The 19258-nt window shown below is 47.7% G+C and overlaps 2 protein-coding genes across 2 annotated transcripts in view; both read left to right on the top strand.

Moving 5' to 3' along the window:
• LOC105491173 (XK related 6) overlaps positions 1-19258 on the top strand; it is a 315309-nt gene that overhangs the window by 162330 nt on the left and 133721 nt on the right. The gene's annotated exons all lie outside the window — the stretch shown is intronic.
• LOC139355934 (uncharacterized) lies at positions 539-17766 on the top strand. The gene has a single exon (XM_071068651.1). It carries the CDS (start codon positions 4937-4939, stop codon positions 6164-6166), a length of 1230 nt encoding a protein of 409 aa, XP_070924752.1. The 5' UTR covers positions 539-4936; the 3' UTR covers positions 6167-17766.

Genomic DNA, 19258 nt, shown 5'->3' with positions numbered 1-19258 from the left:
CAGGCTGGGTGACAGAGCAAGACCCTGCCTCAAACACGCACGCACACACACACACACGCTGACTACAATTACTTCTCTGAGTCCATGAAGTGTACTCCTCCCTTTTCCCCACAGTTTATTAGTGCCCCTCCACACAGTGTCTCCCTGCTCTCTCATTTAATTATCCTTAAAATACCTGTGTGACCTTGGGTGACTCACATGACGTCATAAGGACTCAGACTCCTTAACTATAAAATGAGAGGGGTGTCCTAAAATGTTAGTAATTTTCTAATATTTAAAAAGCAGAGGCACTTTTTTCTCAAATTAAATCCTACACGAGCTCCCTGCTAAAGAAGTTAGATACAAGTAACATTTTTCATATAAAAGTTCCCATAGGTTAAAACTTAGAATGTTACTTGCTATTAAACTTACAAATGAGAAAAACAGACCCCTTTCGATGACACATAAATTTGAAATCAGGGATGGTAGTTAATTGTTTAGACACTAGTCTTAGCATTCAATCGTGTTTTTTTTTTTTTGTTTTTTTTTTTTTTTTTTTTTTTTGAGACAGAATCTCACTCTCGCCCAGGCTAGAGTGCAGTGGCATGATCTCGGCTCACCTCTGCCTCCTGGGTTCAAGTGATTCTCCTGCCTCAGCCTCCTGAGTAGCTGGGACTACAGGTGTGTGCCACCACACTCAGCTAATTTTTTTTTTTGAAACCGAGTCTCACTCTGTCACCCAGGCTGGAGTACAGTGGCACGATCTCGGCTCACTGCAAGCTCTGCCTTCTGGGTTCAAGCGAATCTCCTGCCTCAGCCTCCCAAGTAGCTGGGACTACAGGTGCATGCCACCATGCCCAGCTAATTTTTGTATTTTTAGTAGAGACGGGTTTTCACCATGTTGGCCAGGATGGTCTCAATCTCTTGACCTCGTGATCCACCTGCCTCGGCCTCCCAAAGTGCTAGGATTACAGGCATGAGCCACTGCGCCTGGCCCATTCAATCATTTTTACATGTGGGTGACACAGTATTAAGAAATACACCATTGAGGCTGGGTGCAGTGGCTCATGTCTATAATCCCAGTAGTTTTGGAGCCTGAGGTGGAAGATCGCTAGATCTCAGGAGTTGGAGACCACCCTGGGCAATATGGCAAAGCCTGGTCTCTACAAAAATACAAAGATTAGCCAGTCATGGTGGTGTGCACCTGTTGTCTCAGCTACTCAGGAGGCTGAGGCAGGAGGATGACTTGAGCCTGGGAGGTGAAGGTTGCGGTGAGCCAAGATCTTACCACTGCACTCCAGCCTGGGTGAAAGAGTGAGACCGTGTCTTAAAAAAAGAAAAAAGTATTAAAATTCTTGATAACTCCTGTAATCATGTAAGTGGTGGTTGTGGATGGTAAAAAGTTTTCTTTTTTTAACAGCTCAACTTATAATTGTTGGGTGAAACAGATGCAGAAATTTGACAAGTGTTGTGTTGTTTCTGTGTCACATACTAAATGATATCCACGCCTCATCGTAAGTATAAGTAGGATCATAATAAATACAAAAACCTGCAGAAGGCACCGACGTTCTCAGCTGACTTTCATACCCAATCTAGGGGGCATCGCAAGCAGGGGAGAGCTAACTGAGAGAGCTTGCCAGAGTGGTTCCAGCTGAAGTCAGTGTGTCCAGTGTGTGCTGCCCAGGATGGGGCACGCCCCGCCTTGTGCTCACAGAATAACACGGGCAGCCTCCTTCCAGGGAGTTCAGACATGAAAATGTGACCTAAGTCTGTGGCCCAAGGTGGCGTCCCAGTTGTTAAAATTTGGTATGTAACTTAGGGTTTAAGGGCTGTTTTTAAATTGTGGTTTAAAAACACAGTTACATCAACATAATGAAAATGAACCTTAAATTTCTGTTGAACTCTCCAAAGAACCCCCACCCCCAAATCGTGAGAGCAGTGTTTTTCAGATCTTAGCATGCATCAGATTAAGCAGGCTAAATTCTCAAAATTTACTGTGCAGCCACCTGACTAATTTGTTAAAATGCAGATTCCTGGACCCCACCCAGAGATGCTGATGTAGCAAGTCTGGGGTGAGGCCTGAGAACGTGCATTCCTAACAAGCTCCCATTGATGCTCATGCTGCTGGTAGCAAGATTCACATTCAACAGTTTGGAAACTGTTTGACCAGGGAAGATCTCTTTGGGGTTTTCTTACTTTAAATAGGGGCACAGTGGCTTCCTCCAGGTCTCCCTCCTCTCACCTGAGACATGAAGAGATTGGATTAGAAATTTTCCTAGAATCCTATAAGCTTGGAATTGCTTCTCTCTCTGCCTGGTAAGAAGGAACTTCCAGGCTGGGTGTGATGGCTCATGCCTGTAATCTTAGCACTTTGTGAGACTGAGGCAGGAGGATCACTTGAGCCCAGGAGTTAGAGACCAACCTAGGCAACATACTGAGACCCTGTCTCTACAAAAAAAAAAAAAAAAAAAAAATAAGAAAAACAATTAGCCTGGTATGGTGGTGGGCACCTGTGGTCCCAGTCCCAGTTACTCAAGAGGCTGAGGCAGGAGGATTGCTTGAGCCCAGGAGGTCAGGGCTGCAGTGAGGTGTGACTGCACCACTGCACTCCTGCCTAGGTGACAGAGCAAGATCCTGTCTCAAAAAAAAAAAAAAAAAAAAAAAGACTTTTACAGGTAACTCAACTCAGATTTCTCACATGCATCTGGTGATATACACAAAAAGCAGCCCTAGATGTAGGCAGAATCAGACCTGCCTTTTTCCTTATGTGACCTGTGACATTTCAGGGAAACCACTTACCTCCCTCTCCTCAGTTTCCCCATCTATCACATCAACTCACTAATCTCTTCCCTGCCGCCCCACAGGGATGATGGATCTGAAAATGTTTGGTAAATTACACACCACTGTCTGTACCCATGTAAGGAGCTGTTGTAATCAATATCTTTGAAATGCTTATTCATGCAGAACAGGACATTTCAGGTCTCCACATTCTTTAGCGAGAACTTCAAGATGCAGCTGGGTTCTTGAAGTTCAGCTGCAGAAAGCAGAACTTGCTCTTAGGCCTCTGGGGTTCCTCCCCAGGTCACCCTGGGGCTTCCTCCTCCCTTTTTGTAAATCTGATGAGTCCCAGCTTACGCCACTTCTTGGATCCTGTTTGGGTGCAGAGACTTGGCCTTAATCTTCTCTCTTTCCTGGAACTGCACTTTGCCTGAAGTGCAAAGAGGCCCATTCATGATTTGATCTCCTGGCTCCTGCATGGCCAATGGGAGCCCGAGCTGCCACAACGCAGGAAGATGGCTTGATGATGCTGCTGATGCTGGCGGTGATCCCGATGGTGTGAGCTGGAAATGGGGTGCTACGTCATCGTTGTCATCGTCATCATCATCATCCGAGCAGCCGCCAGATAGCTTGCACCCACACTGGGCTGGGCACAGCACTGGCTATTTGTCATAGTTTGTCTTTCGACCTCATGGCAGCTCTTTAAGGTAAGTATCATCATCCCCATTTTACAGATGAGGAAACTGAGGCTCAGAAAGAATCAGGAGCTGGCCCGGAGTCACACTACTACTAAATGTGTATGCATATGAAACTCAGAGTCTTCAGGGCACTGACTGGCAGTCTGGCGGCCCCACCTCCCTCACCCACCATATGTGGCCTCTCAGGGTTTGGCCAGTACGTTAGCATCATACCACAGGAGAAGCCCAGCTTATGCATCACTGTGAGGGAACAGGCAAGGCTGGCCAGTATGGATGGAGATTGGTGTGCTGGGTGGGGACAGAGCACAGAGCAGCCCTGGCCATGGTAAGTGTTGCACACACCCGCTTCCAACCCATCACCCCTGCCCCATCAGAGGCAGGAGGGAGGTAAGAGGATGGGCAGGCCTAGGGAAGGGCAGCTGTCCCAGCGGGGACCTGACAGTCATGTGCTGGTATCTTTAGGGCGCTGAGCTTAGGGACAGAGTTGTCTCCCATTCCATCTAGTTTTAAGCTGCTGTCAGGATGACCTGTCTAAGATGCATGTCACTTCCTTCCTGGAAAGCCTGCCATGGCTCTCTGTTGCCCATAGAGTAAAAGCCAATCTTACCTGCTCAGCATCAGGTCCCCATGTTCTCTGGCTCCCCCCATCCTTGTGCTTCATGTGGTGCATTTCACTGGAGCTCTAGACACATGAAACTTCTTCCCCTTCCCCATAAATGTCCTGGACATTTTGCCTTGTACCTTTACTCATGCTGCTCTCTCGGCCTGTGGCACCTTTCTTGTTATTTTGTTTGGCTGAACTGTGCTCGTCCTTCAAAGCTGCAGCTGAAGTGCTGGCTCCTCCATGCCATCTTCCTGGATCTTTGAGATCCTCGGGCCTCTCATTTCCCACCCTAAGCAGCCTTTCCTGTTGAACTCCCTCAGCCTCTCTCTGTTCCCCTTGTCTGGCACTCACCATTCCCCATTATTCTTTCATCCCCCACACAGGCCATGTCTCCCTGAGGCATGCGTTTTATCTGATTTGTTTTTTTTTCTAATTTGGTTTGTTCCTGGACAGTGCTTTGCAGACAGTTGGCACTTAACACATAACTGTTGACTGAACAGGCCATGCTAGAGCAACAAGGGACTGCTCTTGAAATTTGAGGATGTAGTTATAGTCCTGGCTCTGCCATTCCTGGTTGGCCAACCTGCTTCTCTCAAGGCCTCAGTTTCCTCATTTGTAAAATGAGGGAGCTGGATTCTATGGGTGGTTCTCTATGTCTAGTATATGGAAGAACTACTTGGGGAGCTTGTTTAAAATGTATATTTCTGGACCCCTGGGAGTCATAATCCAAAGATCTGAGTGGATCTGGGTATCTGCATAATTCACACACACCCAGAGGCTTTCTCATTCAATTGGTTCTCAGACAACCCTTTGAGTGACTCTGTTTCAGGTAGACTTTAGGGAAAGGCCTTTCTGATTCCAAGGGACTGGTAGAGCAATGAAGGGAAGAAGAGGTTATGGAGCAGTGGCCATAATGAATGGGGCAGGGGCCATTACCAGTATCATCACCATCACCATAATCATCACTGTCATCATGATCATCTTCTTCATTTTATTTTTCTTCATTGCCATCATCATCATTACCATAATCATTACCATCATTGTCATCATGATGACCATCATCACCATCATCATCACCATCATTACCATCATCATCATTACCACCATCATCATTACCACCATCATCATCATTACCACCGTCATCACCATCATCACCATCACTATCATCATCATCACCATCATCACCATCATCATCACCATCATTACCACCATCATCATTACCACCATCCTCATCATTACCACCATCATCATCACCACCATCATCATCACCATCATCACCATTACTATCATCAACATCATCATCACCATCATCATCACCATCATTACCACCATCATCATTACCACCATCTTCATCATTACCACCATCATCATCATTACCACCGTCATCATCACCATCATCACCATCACTATCATCATTACTATCATCATCATCATCATCATCATCACCATCATTACCACCATCATCATTACCACCATCCTCATCATTACCACCATCATCATCATTACCACCGTCATCATCACCATCATCACCATCACTATCATCATTACTATCATCATCATCACCACCATCATCATCATCACCATCATTACCACCATCATCATTACCACCATCCTCATCATTACCACCATCATCATTACCACCATCCTCATCATTACCACCATGATCATCACCATCATCACCATAACTATCATCATCATCACCATCATTACCATCATGATCATTACCACCATCCTCATCATTACCACCATCATCATCACCACCATCATCATCACCACCATCACCATCATCACCATCATCACCATCACTATCGTCATCATCACCACCACTATCGTCGTCATCACCACCATCATCATCACTATCACCACCATCACCACCACCATCACCATCATAACCATCCTTACCACCACCATCCTCGTCACCATCATCCTCACCACCATCACCATCATCAACCCCTTCATCATCATTATTACCATCATCATCATTACTATCATGACAATCTTCATTATCCTGTTCATCATCATCATTATCACCATTACCATCGTCACCACCATATTACCATCATCATCATCTTCATCATTATTACCGTCATCATCCTTACCGTCCTGATCACCGTTTTCATCATCATAACCATCACCATTATCACCACTACAATCACCATGGGTACCATCATCATCGTTGTCATCTTTTTTTCTTCATGGTCACAGTCACTATCACCATCTCCACCACCAGCAAAGTCACTACTGCACCTCAGTGCTTATGAGGAGAGGGCCAGTGCCAACACCTTTGGGGGCATTACCTCCTTTAGTCTTCTCAGGAGCCTTGTGAGGTAGGTCCTGAGAGGGCAGGAGGCAGGGCTTGGAGGGGTACCTGACCATGCCCTGGAGCAGACCTAGCTGCAGTCTGCAATGGCCCCAGCTCCCCAGCCATCCTGCTGTTGGAGTAAGCCTGTACCTTCTCTGGCAAGCCTGGGGAGGGCAAACAGTGTTGCCTTCAACTTCCCTCCCTTCATTCAGCACATCTCTATTACAGCCCTGCCTTGTGCCAGATACCAGGTTTGAATCTGATCCAGGTCAACATTTTTTTTCCATGTTCGCAAAACAAAGATTTTATTTTTTCTTCTCCCCAACCCCTTCCTCCCTAATCTAAACTCCTGTGAAAATAGCATGCGTAGCTGAGCCTCGGGCCAATTTGTGTCTTTGTACTCAGCACACACACTCTATCTTTCACACCACAAACAGCTTTGCTCGGGAAAATATGTTTTCTCTCTGCAAAACTGCCATTTTCGGGCAACACATAGAAGGCAAAAAGAAACTATTTCACTTTTTCTTCCTCTGGAAAAACCCACCAAGATGTTGTTTTCCTTTGCTTTTTCTGGAGGGGAGATATTTTTGACAGCTTTCTTCCCTAATCTGGCTCTCAGCCCTGCGTCTGGTGCCAATTTGTAAAAGAAGCAGAAGAAAAACTAGATGAGCAAAGGCAAGATTCTCCCAGAGGGGCAGTAGCACTCTAGATTCAGGAGTAGTAAGGGACCTCTGTGGCAAACCTGTTGCCTGCCCCATTGGGGAGCCCTGTCTCAGAAGCCTTGAATGGGGACACGCACACCTGCTTGGAAACAGCTGTGGCCAGGCCACATGGGGGGATCTCCATGTGCACTCATTCAACAGGCATCCTTCCAGACTTCCTTAGGATAGGCTGGGGACTGGGCTGGGTGATTTGGGCCGCAAAAATAAACCAGACATGGATTCTGCATCAGTACTTTCCATTCCAATATAGGAATGAAGATACGGGCAGGGCCATATGAATGAAGTCCTAGTTTCACCGTGACGTTTATTTTAGCTGGAGTTAGGAGGGATTTGGAGGAGGTGGTGACACTTGTGCTTTCTAGCAAATGTCTTCTTCTAGAATGCTGCAATCAGGCCTCATTTGAAATCTGCGTGAAATCCATTTGCTCTCCATTCCTTCCCTGGCCCAGCTCAGAGTACAACCCCTTCTCAGCAGCACAGTCCTGGGATGCTGGCAGATCCCTGCTGAGTGTCCCTGACTCTCTAGTCTTACTGTTCTATTCTCATGGCCTGTCTCTTGGAGTGGTTCTTTCTGCTGTGGGCCCCAACTTCCTGCAGCCACGAACCTCTGTGGGCTACACTTGTCTTTGCAGCTCCAGTACTGTGCTCAGGCCTGCCTCAGACCTTGTTGCTTACTCTCCTTCTAGATGAAGAGAACCCACTGAGCTACATAAGCCCCAAGGGGGGATCTTAGGAGACCCAAGGCAAGGGTGCAGCTGAGCCATCGGGTCACTGTGGATCAGGAGATGGAAGTCTGAAGATCCCTCATGCTCTTGTGTTCTTGCCTGCACTCTCTCTCTGTCTCACTCTCGCTCTTTCTCTGTCTCAGCATTTTCTCTCCCAATACCAAATTCTCATTGACCCAGCTTGGATCAGGAGCCCACCTCTGGTTCAATCAGTAGCAGCCAGTGAACAGGGACATCTCAAACAAGACCACCATGGTTCACCCCTGTGAATGAAGGGAGCAGTTAGATGGAACGGGCTTGCTGTGAGCCAGGAGAGAGCCAGTAGGTGTGCACTTTACCAGCTCTGCCTTTTACTAGCTGTGCCACTTCCCAGAGCCTCAGTTTTCTAATATTTAAAATGACCACAAGAGTACCTACTTCACAGGACACTTGTAACACATACCACATGTATTGAATGGTAGTGACATAGGTGGTCAATGAGGAGCTTGAGAGGGCATTTCCCTGGCTGACCTCCTCGTTCTGGGGCTTTCAGATGAGGGCATTGGAGTATGGACCTTTCACTTCATACCATCCCCACCCTCCACACCTAGGAGAGACTGGCTGGCTGGCTGGCAGAGGTGAGGAACTACCACCCGTGAGGGAGATGCTGTCCTAGGGGAACCTGCTGCTGTCTACAAGGCATTAACTGAGTCCCTCCCCTCACGCCACCCTCAGGAATGTCCCCCTCACTTGTGGGATCTGAGGTTGTAAGGGACCCTTGCAGGGGTCATTGCTGGTGGGTTGGCACTCGGGCACATGCTAGATTTCTCAAGAGGGAGGCTGTTCTGCTGGGGGTTGTCACTAGGCTTACTTTTTACTTTGACATCGATCAAGGATCAAGGGTATGCAATCTGAGGATTGCTGGGCATCTCCTCACTGGAGGGCATCCTGTTGGTGAGCAAGATACACCAGCTACCAAGAGAGGCCTGTTGTTTGATGGCATCTGCAGAGAAACAATGGCAGCATGTACATTCTCCATCTGGGCAGTTTAGAATGACCCGCAGATTCTGTGGCTGGCCTTGGGACCATTCTGGAACGCCTGTTGTCACCCAGATGGAAAGGGAAGGAGAATGAAGGCAGTCCGGGTTAGGGAACTGTATGTGGAGCCACTTGGAGGTGGAAATGAGCCCAACTTGGGCAGGCAACAGAGAGGGGGGCACTGAGCCAAAGCAGGGATCTGTGCAGAGTGAGCTGGGACAGCTGCAGCTAGAGGTGAGACTCCTGCAGACTGGGAATGTTAGAACAGAGTATACTTTATCCAAGCAGCAGTAGGGAGCCATAGCAGCTTGTGGAGTGATCTACATGGTTTAGGTGGTATTGCTGTTGCAGATTTGTGTGTATGATGATTGAAGGAAGGGAGATTGGAGGTGGGGACACCACATGGACTATTAGAGTTCTTCTGTTATGGACAGAAAATGGCTTGAGGCAGGATCGTGGAGCAGGGATGGAAAGGAAAGAACCCAAGAGAGATTTTGAAGGGGAAATGGAGAATTGAAAATTAGAGTAAGAGAGAAGAGTTAGAGAGTCCTGGGTTTCAGGGGACTGGCAAAAGGGCAAGTAGAAATGGCATTGAGGTGAGGAAATGGGGGGACTGGCAAGGAGGGACAATGAGGTCCTCTTCTGTCATGGCAAATGTCAGTCAACTGGGCTGCTGTGAAGAAAGCCAGAGACTGGTGACTCACACAGCAGACACTGATTCCTCTTGGTTCTGGAGGCTGAAGTTTGGGACCAGTGTGCCAACCATGGCCGAGTTCTTGGTGAGGACGGGAGGGCACATCCTCTTCCTGGTAGTATGCTCACATGTCCTTCCTTGGTTAGTGCACTTCTGTTTATAAGGACACGAATCCCATCATGGGTGCTACATCCTCATGACTTCGTCTAAACCTAATCACCCCCAAACACCCCATTTCCTAATACCATCACGCTGAGGGTTGGAGATTTAACATATGGATCTGGGGAAACACAGTCAGTCCATATCAGTGAATATGAGGGGTCTGTAAGGGTCTCCTAAAGGGACAACTGATGACAGCATTCAGAGACAAAGGGAAATGGAGGTCTTTGCACAAGACCAGGTTGGGTGTGGGATTTGGGGGTCAACAGCCCAAAAGGAAAACTGGGGCTATGAGGGTGAAGGGGCCTGGGAGGGATGATAGAGACAAGGCAGGGTTCTTGGGGACAACTCACATGAAAGAGCAGAGCCTACGACAGAGGACTGGGAGGGCCATTGAGGACCCAGCCAGCATCACTGGTGTCCTAACAGGTGAGGCACCAGGCACAGGGTAGGGGTGACTTCCAGGAAAATGAGGTATTGTCCTGGCCCTTAAAGAGCTCACAGCTAAGTAAGATGGAGAGACAGGCACCAGGGAGCAGCCTAGTCAGGGGGTCACTTGCAGAGAGTTCAAATCCCACCTTGCCACCTGCCAGCAGTGTGACCTTGGACAAGCCACTGAGCACGTCTGAGACCCAGTTGTCCTGTATGTAAATGTGGACTGTCATACTGCCTGGCCCATAGGGTTGCTGTGAGGGTCAATGGGACAAGATATGGAAAGACCTCTGCCCAGTTCCCAGCTCATATGAAGTGCTTGCTATGAGCTGTAATTATTAGTAAGGAGCAAAGGTACATCCACCGAGTGCCAAATGCTACCTGTAGGAGTCCCAGTGAGATTGGATGGCTGGGGTCTGGCCAGAAAGGTGGAGCTCCTACTAACAAGAATAACACGGCAATGAGCTCATCAAAGTCGCGTGCCTCTCACTCATTGCTGGTGGGAACTCAAAATGGTACAGTTATTGGTGGTTTTGTACAAAACTAAGCATACTCTTATCATACAATCCAGCATCGTGTTCCTTGGCATTTACCCAAAGGAGTTGAAAATTATGTCCACAAAAACCTGCATATAGCAGCTTTATTCGTAATTACTGAAACTTGGAAACAAGCAAGATGTCCGTCAGCAGGTGAATGGATAAACTGCGATCCATGCAAACAATGGGATATCACTCAGTGGTATAAAAGAAATGAGCTACCAAGCTATGAAAAAACATGGAGGAACCTATTCTTAAGTGAAGGACGCCACCCCGAAAAGGCTGCTTCGTGTATGATTCCAACTAGACGACATTCTGGAAAGGCAAAACTATGGAGAGATTAAAAAGCTCAGTGGTTGCCGGGGCTGGGGGGAGGCAGGGATGAACAAGCCAAGCACAGAGGATTTTTAGGGCGGTGACACTGCTCTGTATGATAATAAGGTAATGGTGGGTACAGGTCATTATACATTTGCCAAAATTCACAGAATGTTCAACACCAAGTATGAACCCTAATGTAACCTATGGACTCTGGATGATGACGATGTGTCAATGTAGATTCATCAATTGTAACAAATGTACCACTCTGGCGGGTGGGATGTTGATAATGGGGGAGGAGAGGGGCTGCTAGCCCAGCCTGAAAGGCCGTAACTGTGGGCCTTGTAGGTAGGAGGCGCCAGGTGGAGGGAATATTTTTAAGATGTGTGACACAGTGATGACTGTCCTCACTCGTTAAACACGGAGTACCTACTCTCCTTCTGTTCTTACCCACCACGTTACAAGTAATGGAGCAAATAACTGGCCCCAGGCCACACCGCCAGTAGACGTGGTTGTCTTGGCCTTCATCTTGCTGCAAGGCTTTGAGCCACTGGCCCAAGACAGTCATCAGCTCAAGTGAGTTGCTGAAGCCTAATGTGATGTGACTTGGAATAATTTACTACTTCTCTGAGCCTCAATTAGCTTGACTGTAAAATGGGGTGAATGCCTACTTTGTAGCATAGTGGTGAGAATGAAATGATGAAATGAATATGAATGCTCTAGATCTTCATTGGTCAACAGGAATATAAGGTGGACCATAAATGTGAATCACATTTGGGGTTTTAAATTTTCCAGTAGCTACAATAAAACAAAAAAAAAAGTAAAAAGAAGTAGATGAAATTAATTTTAAGTCTATAACATATTTTATTTAATCAAATATGCATAGTCACATGCCACATAATAACATTTCAGTCAATGGTGGACTGCATAGATGAGGATGGTCCCATAAGATGATACTGTATGTTCATTGTACCTTTTCTATGTTTAAATGTTTAGATTCACAAATACTTACCACTGTGTTACAACTACCTACTGTATTCAGTACAGTAATGTACTGTGCAGGTTTGTAGCCTAGGAGCAACAGGCTCTGCCGTATAGCCTAGGTGTGGAGTAGGCAATGCCGTCTACCTGTGTAGTAGGCCAGACCATTTAGATGTGTAGTAGGCAACACCATCTAAGTGTGTAGTAGGCTAGACCATCTACGTGTGTACTAGGCTAGACCATTTAGGTGTGTAGTAGGCAACACCATCTGAGTGTGTAGTAGGCTAGACCATCTAAGTGTGCAGTAGGTTAGACCATCTAGGTGTGTAGTAGGCTAGACCGTTGAGATGTGTGGTAGGTGTGTAGTAGGCGACACCATCTAAGTGTGTAGTAGGCTAGACCATCTGAGTGTGTAGTAGGCTAGACAATCTAAGTATGTAGTAGGCTAGACCATCTAAGTGGGTAGTAGGCTAGACCATCTAGGTGGGTAATAGGCTAGACCATCAAGGTGTGTGGTAGGTGTGTAGTAGGCTAGACCATCTGAATGTGTAGTAGGCTAGACCATCTAGGTGGGTAGTAGGCTAGACTGTCGAGGTGTGTGGTAGGTATGTAGTAGGCGACACCATCTAGGCATGTGTAACTCACTCTGTGATGCTCGCAGAATGATGAAATCACCTAATGACACATTTCTCAGAATGTATTCCCGTTGTTAATTGGTGCATGACAGTATACGATATTATTGTTTCAACATGTAATCAGTATAAAATGTATTCATGAGCTGTTTTAATCTCTTGTACTGATTCTTCGATATCTGGTCTTTGATATCTCATGTGTATTTAACAGCAAATTTCAGTTTGGACCGGCCACATTTCAAGTGCTGAGTAACCACGTGTGCCTGGTGGCTGCCATACTGGGTGCATGGCTGCATATAAACATAGGCAGCGCTATGCCTCCCTCCACAAGCAGGGCTCATGTCACACCCCAGAGCTTCACTAATTACTCATCCAGCTCATACTCTATCTGGCGTGTATTAGTATTATTAGATCAAGAGCTTTATTTCATGCACCATGATGTATATTAATAAATCCTAACTCATGAATTCACAAACCTGAAATCAGAGGCCCATGCAAACACAGGAATTAGGCTTTTGTTCCTGAAGTAATTTGTGTTCACTTCTTTCCATGTACTTACCAAGCCTGGCATTAGTTGTGTGAATTTCCGTCTCCCCCAGGCCGCCCCCACTCTAAGCTTCTTGGAGGGAAAGGATGTGTCTCCAGCTTCCTCTATCCCATTGCCAACCCCTCCCTGCACCCCAAGTGTCTGGCTTTCAGCAGGCCCTAGCAGGTATTCAATAGGCATTTTTTTAATAGACTCCATTAACCAAAGGCATTGGCTCCTCTTAGAAAGGAAGCATGTTATAAAGAAAAGGCTCTAAAGTCAGATTATGTAAAAATGTGTTGAAAGGCACAGGGACATCAAAGGTAACCACTGAATTGAAGTTTTTATTCGAGTAGACATGAATCTGGCGGAGGTGAGTACAGGGTTCCTGCAGATGGTTGTGTGTTTGGGAGAAGAGGCAGGAACAGAAGTGTCTGGAAATCTGTTACAGGCATTTGAACCTGTGGTGAAATAAGTCCTGCTCACCCCTGTGTAACACACTCCAGTCGGCTCCAAGGCCTCGTAGAAAGATGGGGGGACCCCTTGTTCCTATCACTGCTCACTTCCTGGAGCGACCTGACTGCATCACCCCTCCTGTGGACTTTGGTTACTGGGAGCCACAGGGCCTGAGGCAGCCACTGTACAGAGCATGTCTTGACCACCTGATGGTGAGTATGCAGCCAGGCCAGTCACAGGTGCTGCCTCAACTTGGGATGTGTGTGTAACTCTGGGAGAAGGAGGGATGGATAGTCCACTTCTGGAAGTTCCCAGGGCCTCCACACCCAGGTTTTGCGGCCGTCTGCTAGTCTGCACTGTCTTTAAGAGGCATCAGTTCTAGATTCTCTTCCTCATTCCATCTGTGACTTGGCCCTCTTGGGCCTCCCTGGGGACCAATAGAGGAGATACCTTCAACAGATGGTGGAAATGTGGGAGCGAGGATGCCTCAAAATAGTTAGGGTGATTCGGCCTCATGGGCGTAGTTCTGACAGTGCCAGCATGGGACAGATGAAGTCCTGGAGCGGCCAAGCCCTGAGGACAGTCAGACACTTGGTAGGTTGCGATATTTGAGTTTATCAGTAAGAAAGTAATGGCTACCACTGACTGAATGCTTATTAGGTGCTAGACAATTGACTAGGCATTTTACCTGGATTATTTTAGTTGAATCTAGAGCATCCCTACAGCATGGGTTCTGTCATAGCCCCATTTCACTAACAAGGAGACAGATGTGGAGGTTGGGGAGTTTGTCCCAGGTCACCCAACTGGGTAGGGCAGAAGTTGGGAAGAGACGGGAGTCAACAACCCAAAGTCATGAAATGAGAAAGGGAGTAAACATTTGGATGGAGAATCACACACACACACACACACACACACACACACACACACACACACCCCTACCTCCTAACAGGTATGTTGTCCGCAACAGGCAAAAATAGTTCATTAATATCTCATTTAAACTTGAGGGTGAGAGAATTCCTCTCTGGAGCAAAGAATGGAAATTGGGAATTGATTGTTGATTAGCTTTCATGAAGACTTAAGGATGTGCGCCATGTCTTTGGTATTGGGCTGCGTGTTGCTGTGATGCATGTGAAGAAATACATCTAAGGACTTTCCTAAGCTCATCTGCAGTCACAATTCCCCCACCCTATTCTCATAGGGTTTTAAGTTCGCTGTCTGCAAATGTTCCTTATTCCGGAGTCTTTGGGAACCAATCCACCTAGCTGGAGAAGGACCTCGTACCCTGGTAATGAAGGCAGGCATAGAGAGGCACAGAGTTCAGGAGGGGACAGTCAGCACTGCAGGTGGCTCCGCGGCAGGGGAGAAATGATCCGCAGGAGGCCTTTATGGAGCCAGTGGAAAGAATCTGCTCCCAGCCGTGCTGAAGGCAGAGTTAGCAGCCCCTTGCTGTGGGGTTCCTCAACCCTAAATAAAGGGGGACAGGCCAGACCTTTATGCCTCCTCAAGTGGCCACCGTAGATTCTAAGATAGAAAATCTCTTTAGAAAGCAGTCCCAGGTGGCACAGTGGCTCACACCTGTAATGCCAGCACTTTGGGAAGATGAGAAAGGAGGATTGCTTGAGCCCAGGAGTTTGAGACCAGGCTGGGCAATGCAGCCAGACCCCATGTCTACAAAAAATAAAATCAATCGTGTGTGGTGGTGCTGCCTAGAGTTCCAGCTATTCAGGAGACTGAGGTCGGAGGATTTCTTGCTGTGATCATGCCACTGCACTCCAACCTGGTGACAGAGACCTTGTCTCTTAAAAAAAAAAAAAAAAGGCAACCTCATTCACAGGAGTGCTGCCCACCCATGCATTCACCTGCCCCAGCCCAGCACCCTGCAACCCTTGCAGTGTTTGTCAAACTGGTTACCAGGCCACCAGCCTCAGATGACTTTGGGGACCTGTGAGGTGCCTCACTGCTTCCAGGGCAGAGCAGGGTCTAGGATCTGCAGAGGGTTCTAGTGCCTGCTCTGGGGGCAGCCCCAGGTGCAGAAAACACAGGGAACGCAGGGGCCAGCGCAGTCTAGGAAATGGGGACACGGAGGGAGGGCCCTCCCCAGCTCTCCACCTGCGCATTTTCTCACCGCCAGCTGACTCAGTGATTGAGATGAGTTCCTGTCTCTGGTTTTGTTCGGCACATCAGAGGCTGAGACTGAGCCTTTGGTCTGGAGTTTGAGCAAATTGGAGCTGAAATTGCCTCGGCGGCGACCTTGGAGCACTGACACAGCAGCACCAGCCCTGCTGCGGCTGGGAAGGGAGGGAGGGGACCGCCTTTCCTGTGAGTCTGTGGATCACAGCCTTGCGTTAGAGCCCCAGCCTCCTGCCCTGGGACACAGAGGACCTTACACAGGTGCCTGAGGAACTAAATATTGATCAATGAAATATTTATAACAAATAAAAAATGAAAATGATCTCTCTACTTTTGTAGTCTGAATGGTGTAGCTGAAAAGACCCAGCTTTAAAAATAAAAAGCTTGTGTCTTCGTTCTACCACTTACTAATTGCAGGGCCTTGGGCAAGCTAAGCTCTCTGAGGCTCAGTGTTTGCATCTGTAAAAGGAGAATAATGTCACCCTTCTGTGGGTCATAAGGATGGAAAAAGATGACACCGGTGGAAGCACATGCATTCTCCTCTGCTCCTGCCGCCCGCTTCGTCCATTGACTGGTGACTGAGTTTGGGATTTTGAAACTTAGCTTTGTCCCATTCATGTGTCTAAGAACTAATTTCTGGTGTTTGTATAAGGTCATTATGTGGTCTCCCACTTAGAGTGGGCCCTCTGCCTTGGACCCAGAGGGACTGCTTGGACATGTTGGAACAGCAAGAGAGTTTTAGGTCACTGCAGGCAGAGCATAAATACCTGTGTCCACATGTAAATTTGCTCTCCCCTAGCAATGGCCATGGTCACCCAGGTGGAACAACGGGGCTTGGTTACAGCCCGTGCACCTTTCCCAGAGATGCTAAGGCAACACCACTCTGCAGCATCTTTCTCTGAACTGTTTGTGCTACTGGCGTCTACTGTTTTGTGCCATAGTTACATGAATGAGAAGGGTTGGACTTCTTTAAGAGAGGGCCCCTTTCTATCTAGGATGCACTGTCTGTGGACTGAAAGCTCTCCAGGGCAGGGGCTTCTTTGGTTACATTTCTGAAAAAGCTCCCCAGTGGGCCATGAACTCCTTCAGGCCAGTGCCTTTGTTTCTTCCCCTTTGTTTTCTGCAGTGTGCAGTCCAGTGCTCAGCTGGAGACAGAGGCTAAGAAAATGCAACTAGAAACATAGAAGTGAGCAGTTGGTACCAACCAGCAATGATGGTGGGAGGAAGGCAGACAGGAGGAAAGAGCTTTATATGGAACAAGGCCAAGTTCAAGAAGCCAAGGTTAGGGAGATAGGCGTACCCTAAAGTTCCTTGAGGGCAGGGATTGTGTCTTATCACGTTAGTATCTCAGGAGGCTAAGTCAGTCTTAGCATAGTTGAATGAAGCAGGAAAGTGAAGAGAGAACATTTGAGACTCTGAATGGATGAAAAGAAGCACCAAGAATATATAGCAGTCACTCTCTCTGATGTGCTTGACAACAAAGTCTCTAGGGACTCTGGAGCTTTTGGGATCCTGTATGCTTTGGCTCCTGGGTCCTGAACAGACCCAGCCACTGCTCTCTGAGCTGGGTCTGTTTTCTGCTTGAAAGAGACAAAAGGCTAGAAGCTACTAATGAATTGTGCTGGACCCTGAAGAAAGAAATGACTATCCATTTATATTTGTGTTATGAATGTAAACCATTACTTAAACAAGGCAGTGTCTCTGCCCGTGGGTTTATACATTATACACTAAGCTCATTCTTAATCCGATGGAACTTAATGGAATCCAGCAGCAGCTAGAAACTCTCAGCAGCCCATCACTTTAGCTGTACCCCTTGTTCTACTCCAAGTGCAAGAAAAATCTAAGCTTTTTACCCACATGATTGTAGGAAGAGGGAAGACAGGGTTCTGTGTAACTCTTCCTCTCACCGTGAGACCCGCAGTGCCTTCCTATAAGAGGCTGCAGTGTCTTAGGACACAGAGTTTCTGGTCTGAGACTCTGAGAGAAACCCACGACTCCTTCCTAGGGCAGCTGTTGTGTGGAGATGGTTTAAGATCTAAGGAGACTAGGGCTTGATGTATCTTTTTTTTTTTTTTTTTTTTTTTTTGAGACGGAGTCTCGCTCTGTTGCCCAGGCTGGAGTGCAGTGGCGCGATCTCGGCTCACTGCAAGCTCCGCCTCCCGGGTTTACGCCATTCTCCTGCCTCAGCCTCCGGAGTAGTTGGGACTACAGGTGCCCGCCACCACGCCCAGCTAGTTTTTTTAAATTTATTTTTATTTTTTAGTAGAGACGGGGTTTCACCGTGTTAGCCAGGATGGTCTCGATCTCCTGACCTTCGTGATCCGCCCGTCTCGGCCTCCCAAAGTGCTGGGATTACAGGGTTGAGCCTCCGCACCCGGCCGGCTTGATGTATCTTAAAGCCAGAAGCATTTGTCTCATAGGACCCCTAGGTCCCTTTGTAAAAGGTGAGCCTGAACCTCCATTTCCCAGGGGCAGGTTACATCATCTCCACAAGTAGCTCACCCGTAGATAGTACCTACTCTGTGCCAGCCACTATGCTAAGCACTTCACATATGTTGACTCTCTGATCATCACAACAGCCCTAAGAGATACTTACTCATGTCATCGCCATTTTACAGCGGAGGAAACTGTTGCACAGAGAGGTCATCTGACCTGCCTAAGTGCACACAGCAAGTTTAGGGGGAAACATACATCAGTAAGGATCTCAAAAATTATATTCTAGACCCTCAGATTAGGAAAAAGGCCTAAGAGTTCAAAGTTGGCCTGAAAAGCCTTATCCCATGAAGGCCAATCAAGGCCTCCTTGGCTGAGATTTTGAGGACCAAAGGAACGAAAGGAAGCTCTTAGGGGCTGGGGAGTTCCCTTCTTGGAAGCACCCAAAAGACTTCTCTCTGTCAAAGCCACAACTCACTGATACATGTGTGACACTTCCCAGGCTGCAGGCACATTTCTTTCCTCGATGGATTCTCACAAGCCCCCGTGAAGCACAGGGAGAAGCAGCACCGTTTACAGGTGAGGTCACGAGGAACTTAGCACAGGGGTTGCTATATCATTGGGACTCAGTTCTCATTTGTCAAATGAATTATTGAATGACTAGATATTTGGATGGATGGATGGATGGATGGATGAGTTTCTGGAGGGATGGCTGAGTGACAGGAGAGTGAACCTGTGTTTCCGTGTCGGGGTGCACGGTCAGTGTCGGCTTCCTACATTGAAATCATATGAACTCTGGCCAAGCGCTGGCTCCACCGAGAGCCTGAACTCAACTCCCAACACCTTTATTTGAAGTCCCCTCATCCTATGCCTGCCTTGTAAGTCCCCATGCTCCACGGAGTCAGGGCAGAAGCAAGCCCTTCGCAGACAGGGAAAGGGGACTGGGCCTTGGGTGGGTGGGGATGAGGCCACAATTTCCCGTCCTCTGCTCTGACAGGCCCCGCTGTTCCTTGGAGAGGCCTGCCATTCCTGCCTGGGGGAAGAGGGCCCTACCTCTCCTCTCCAGTGGATTATCAGTGGCAGTCCCTCCACTATTTATAGCCTGCCGCCTCTCTGCCGCGCTCTGGCCCGGCTGGGAA

This window comes from Macaca nemestrina, chromosome 8, assembly GCF_043159975.1.
Source record: "Macaca nemestrina isolate mMacNem1 chromosome 8, mMacNem.hap1, whole genome shotgun sequence".
Taxonomy (NCBI): Eukaryota; Metazoa; Chordata; class Mammalia; order Primates; family Cercopithecidae; genus Macaca; species Macaca nemestrina.
This window is presented reverse-complemented; position numbering and strand designations above follow the sequence as displayed.

What these genes read in the sequence shown, in the direction of transcription:
- LOC139355934 (XM_071068651.1), top strand. Translation starts at nt 4,937, where the DNA reads ATGAAGGGAAGAAGAGGTTATGGAGCAGTGGCCATAATGAATGGGGCA.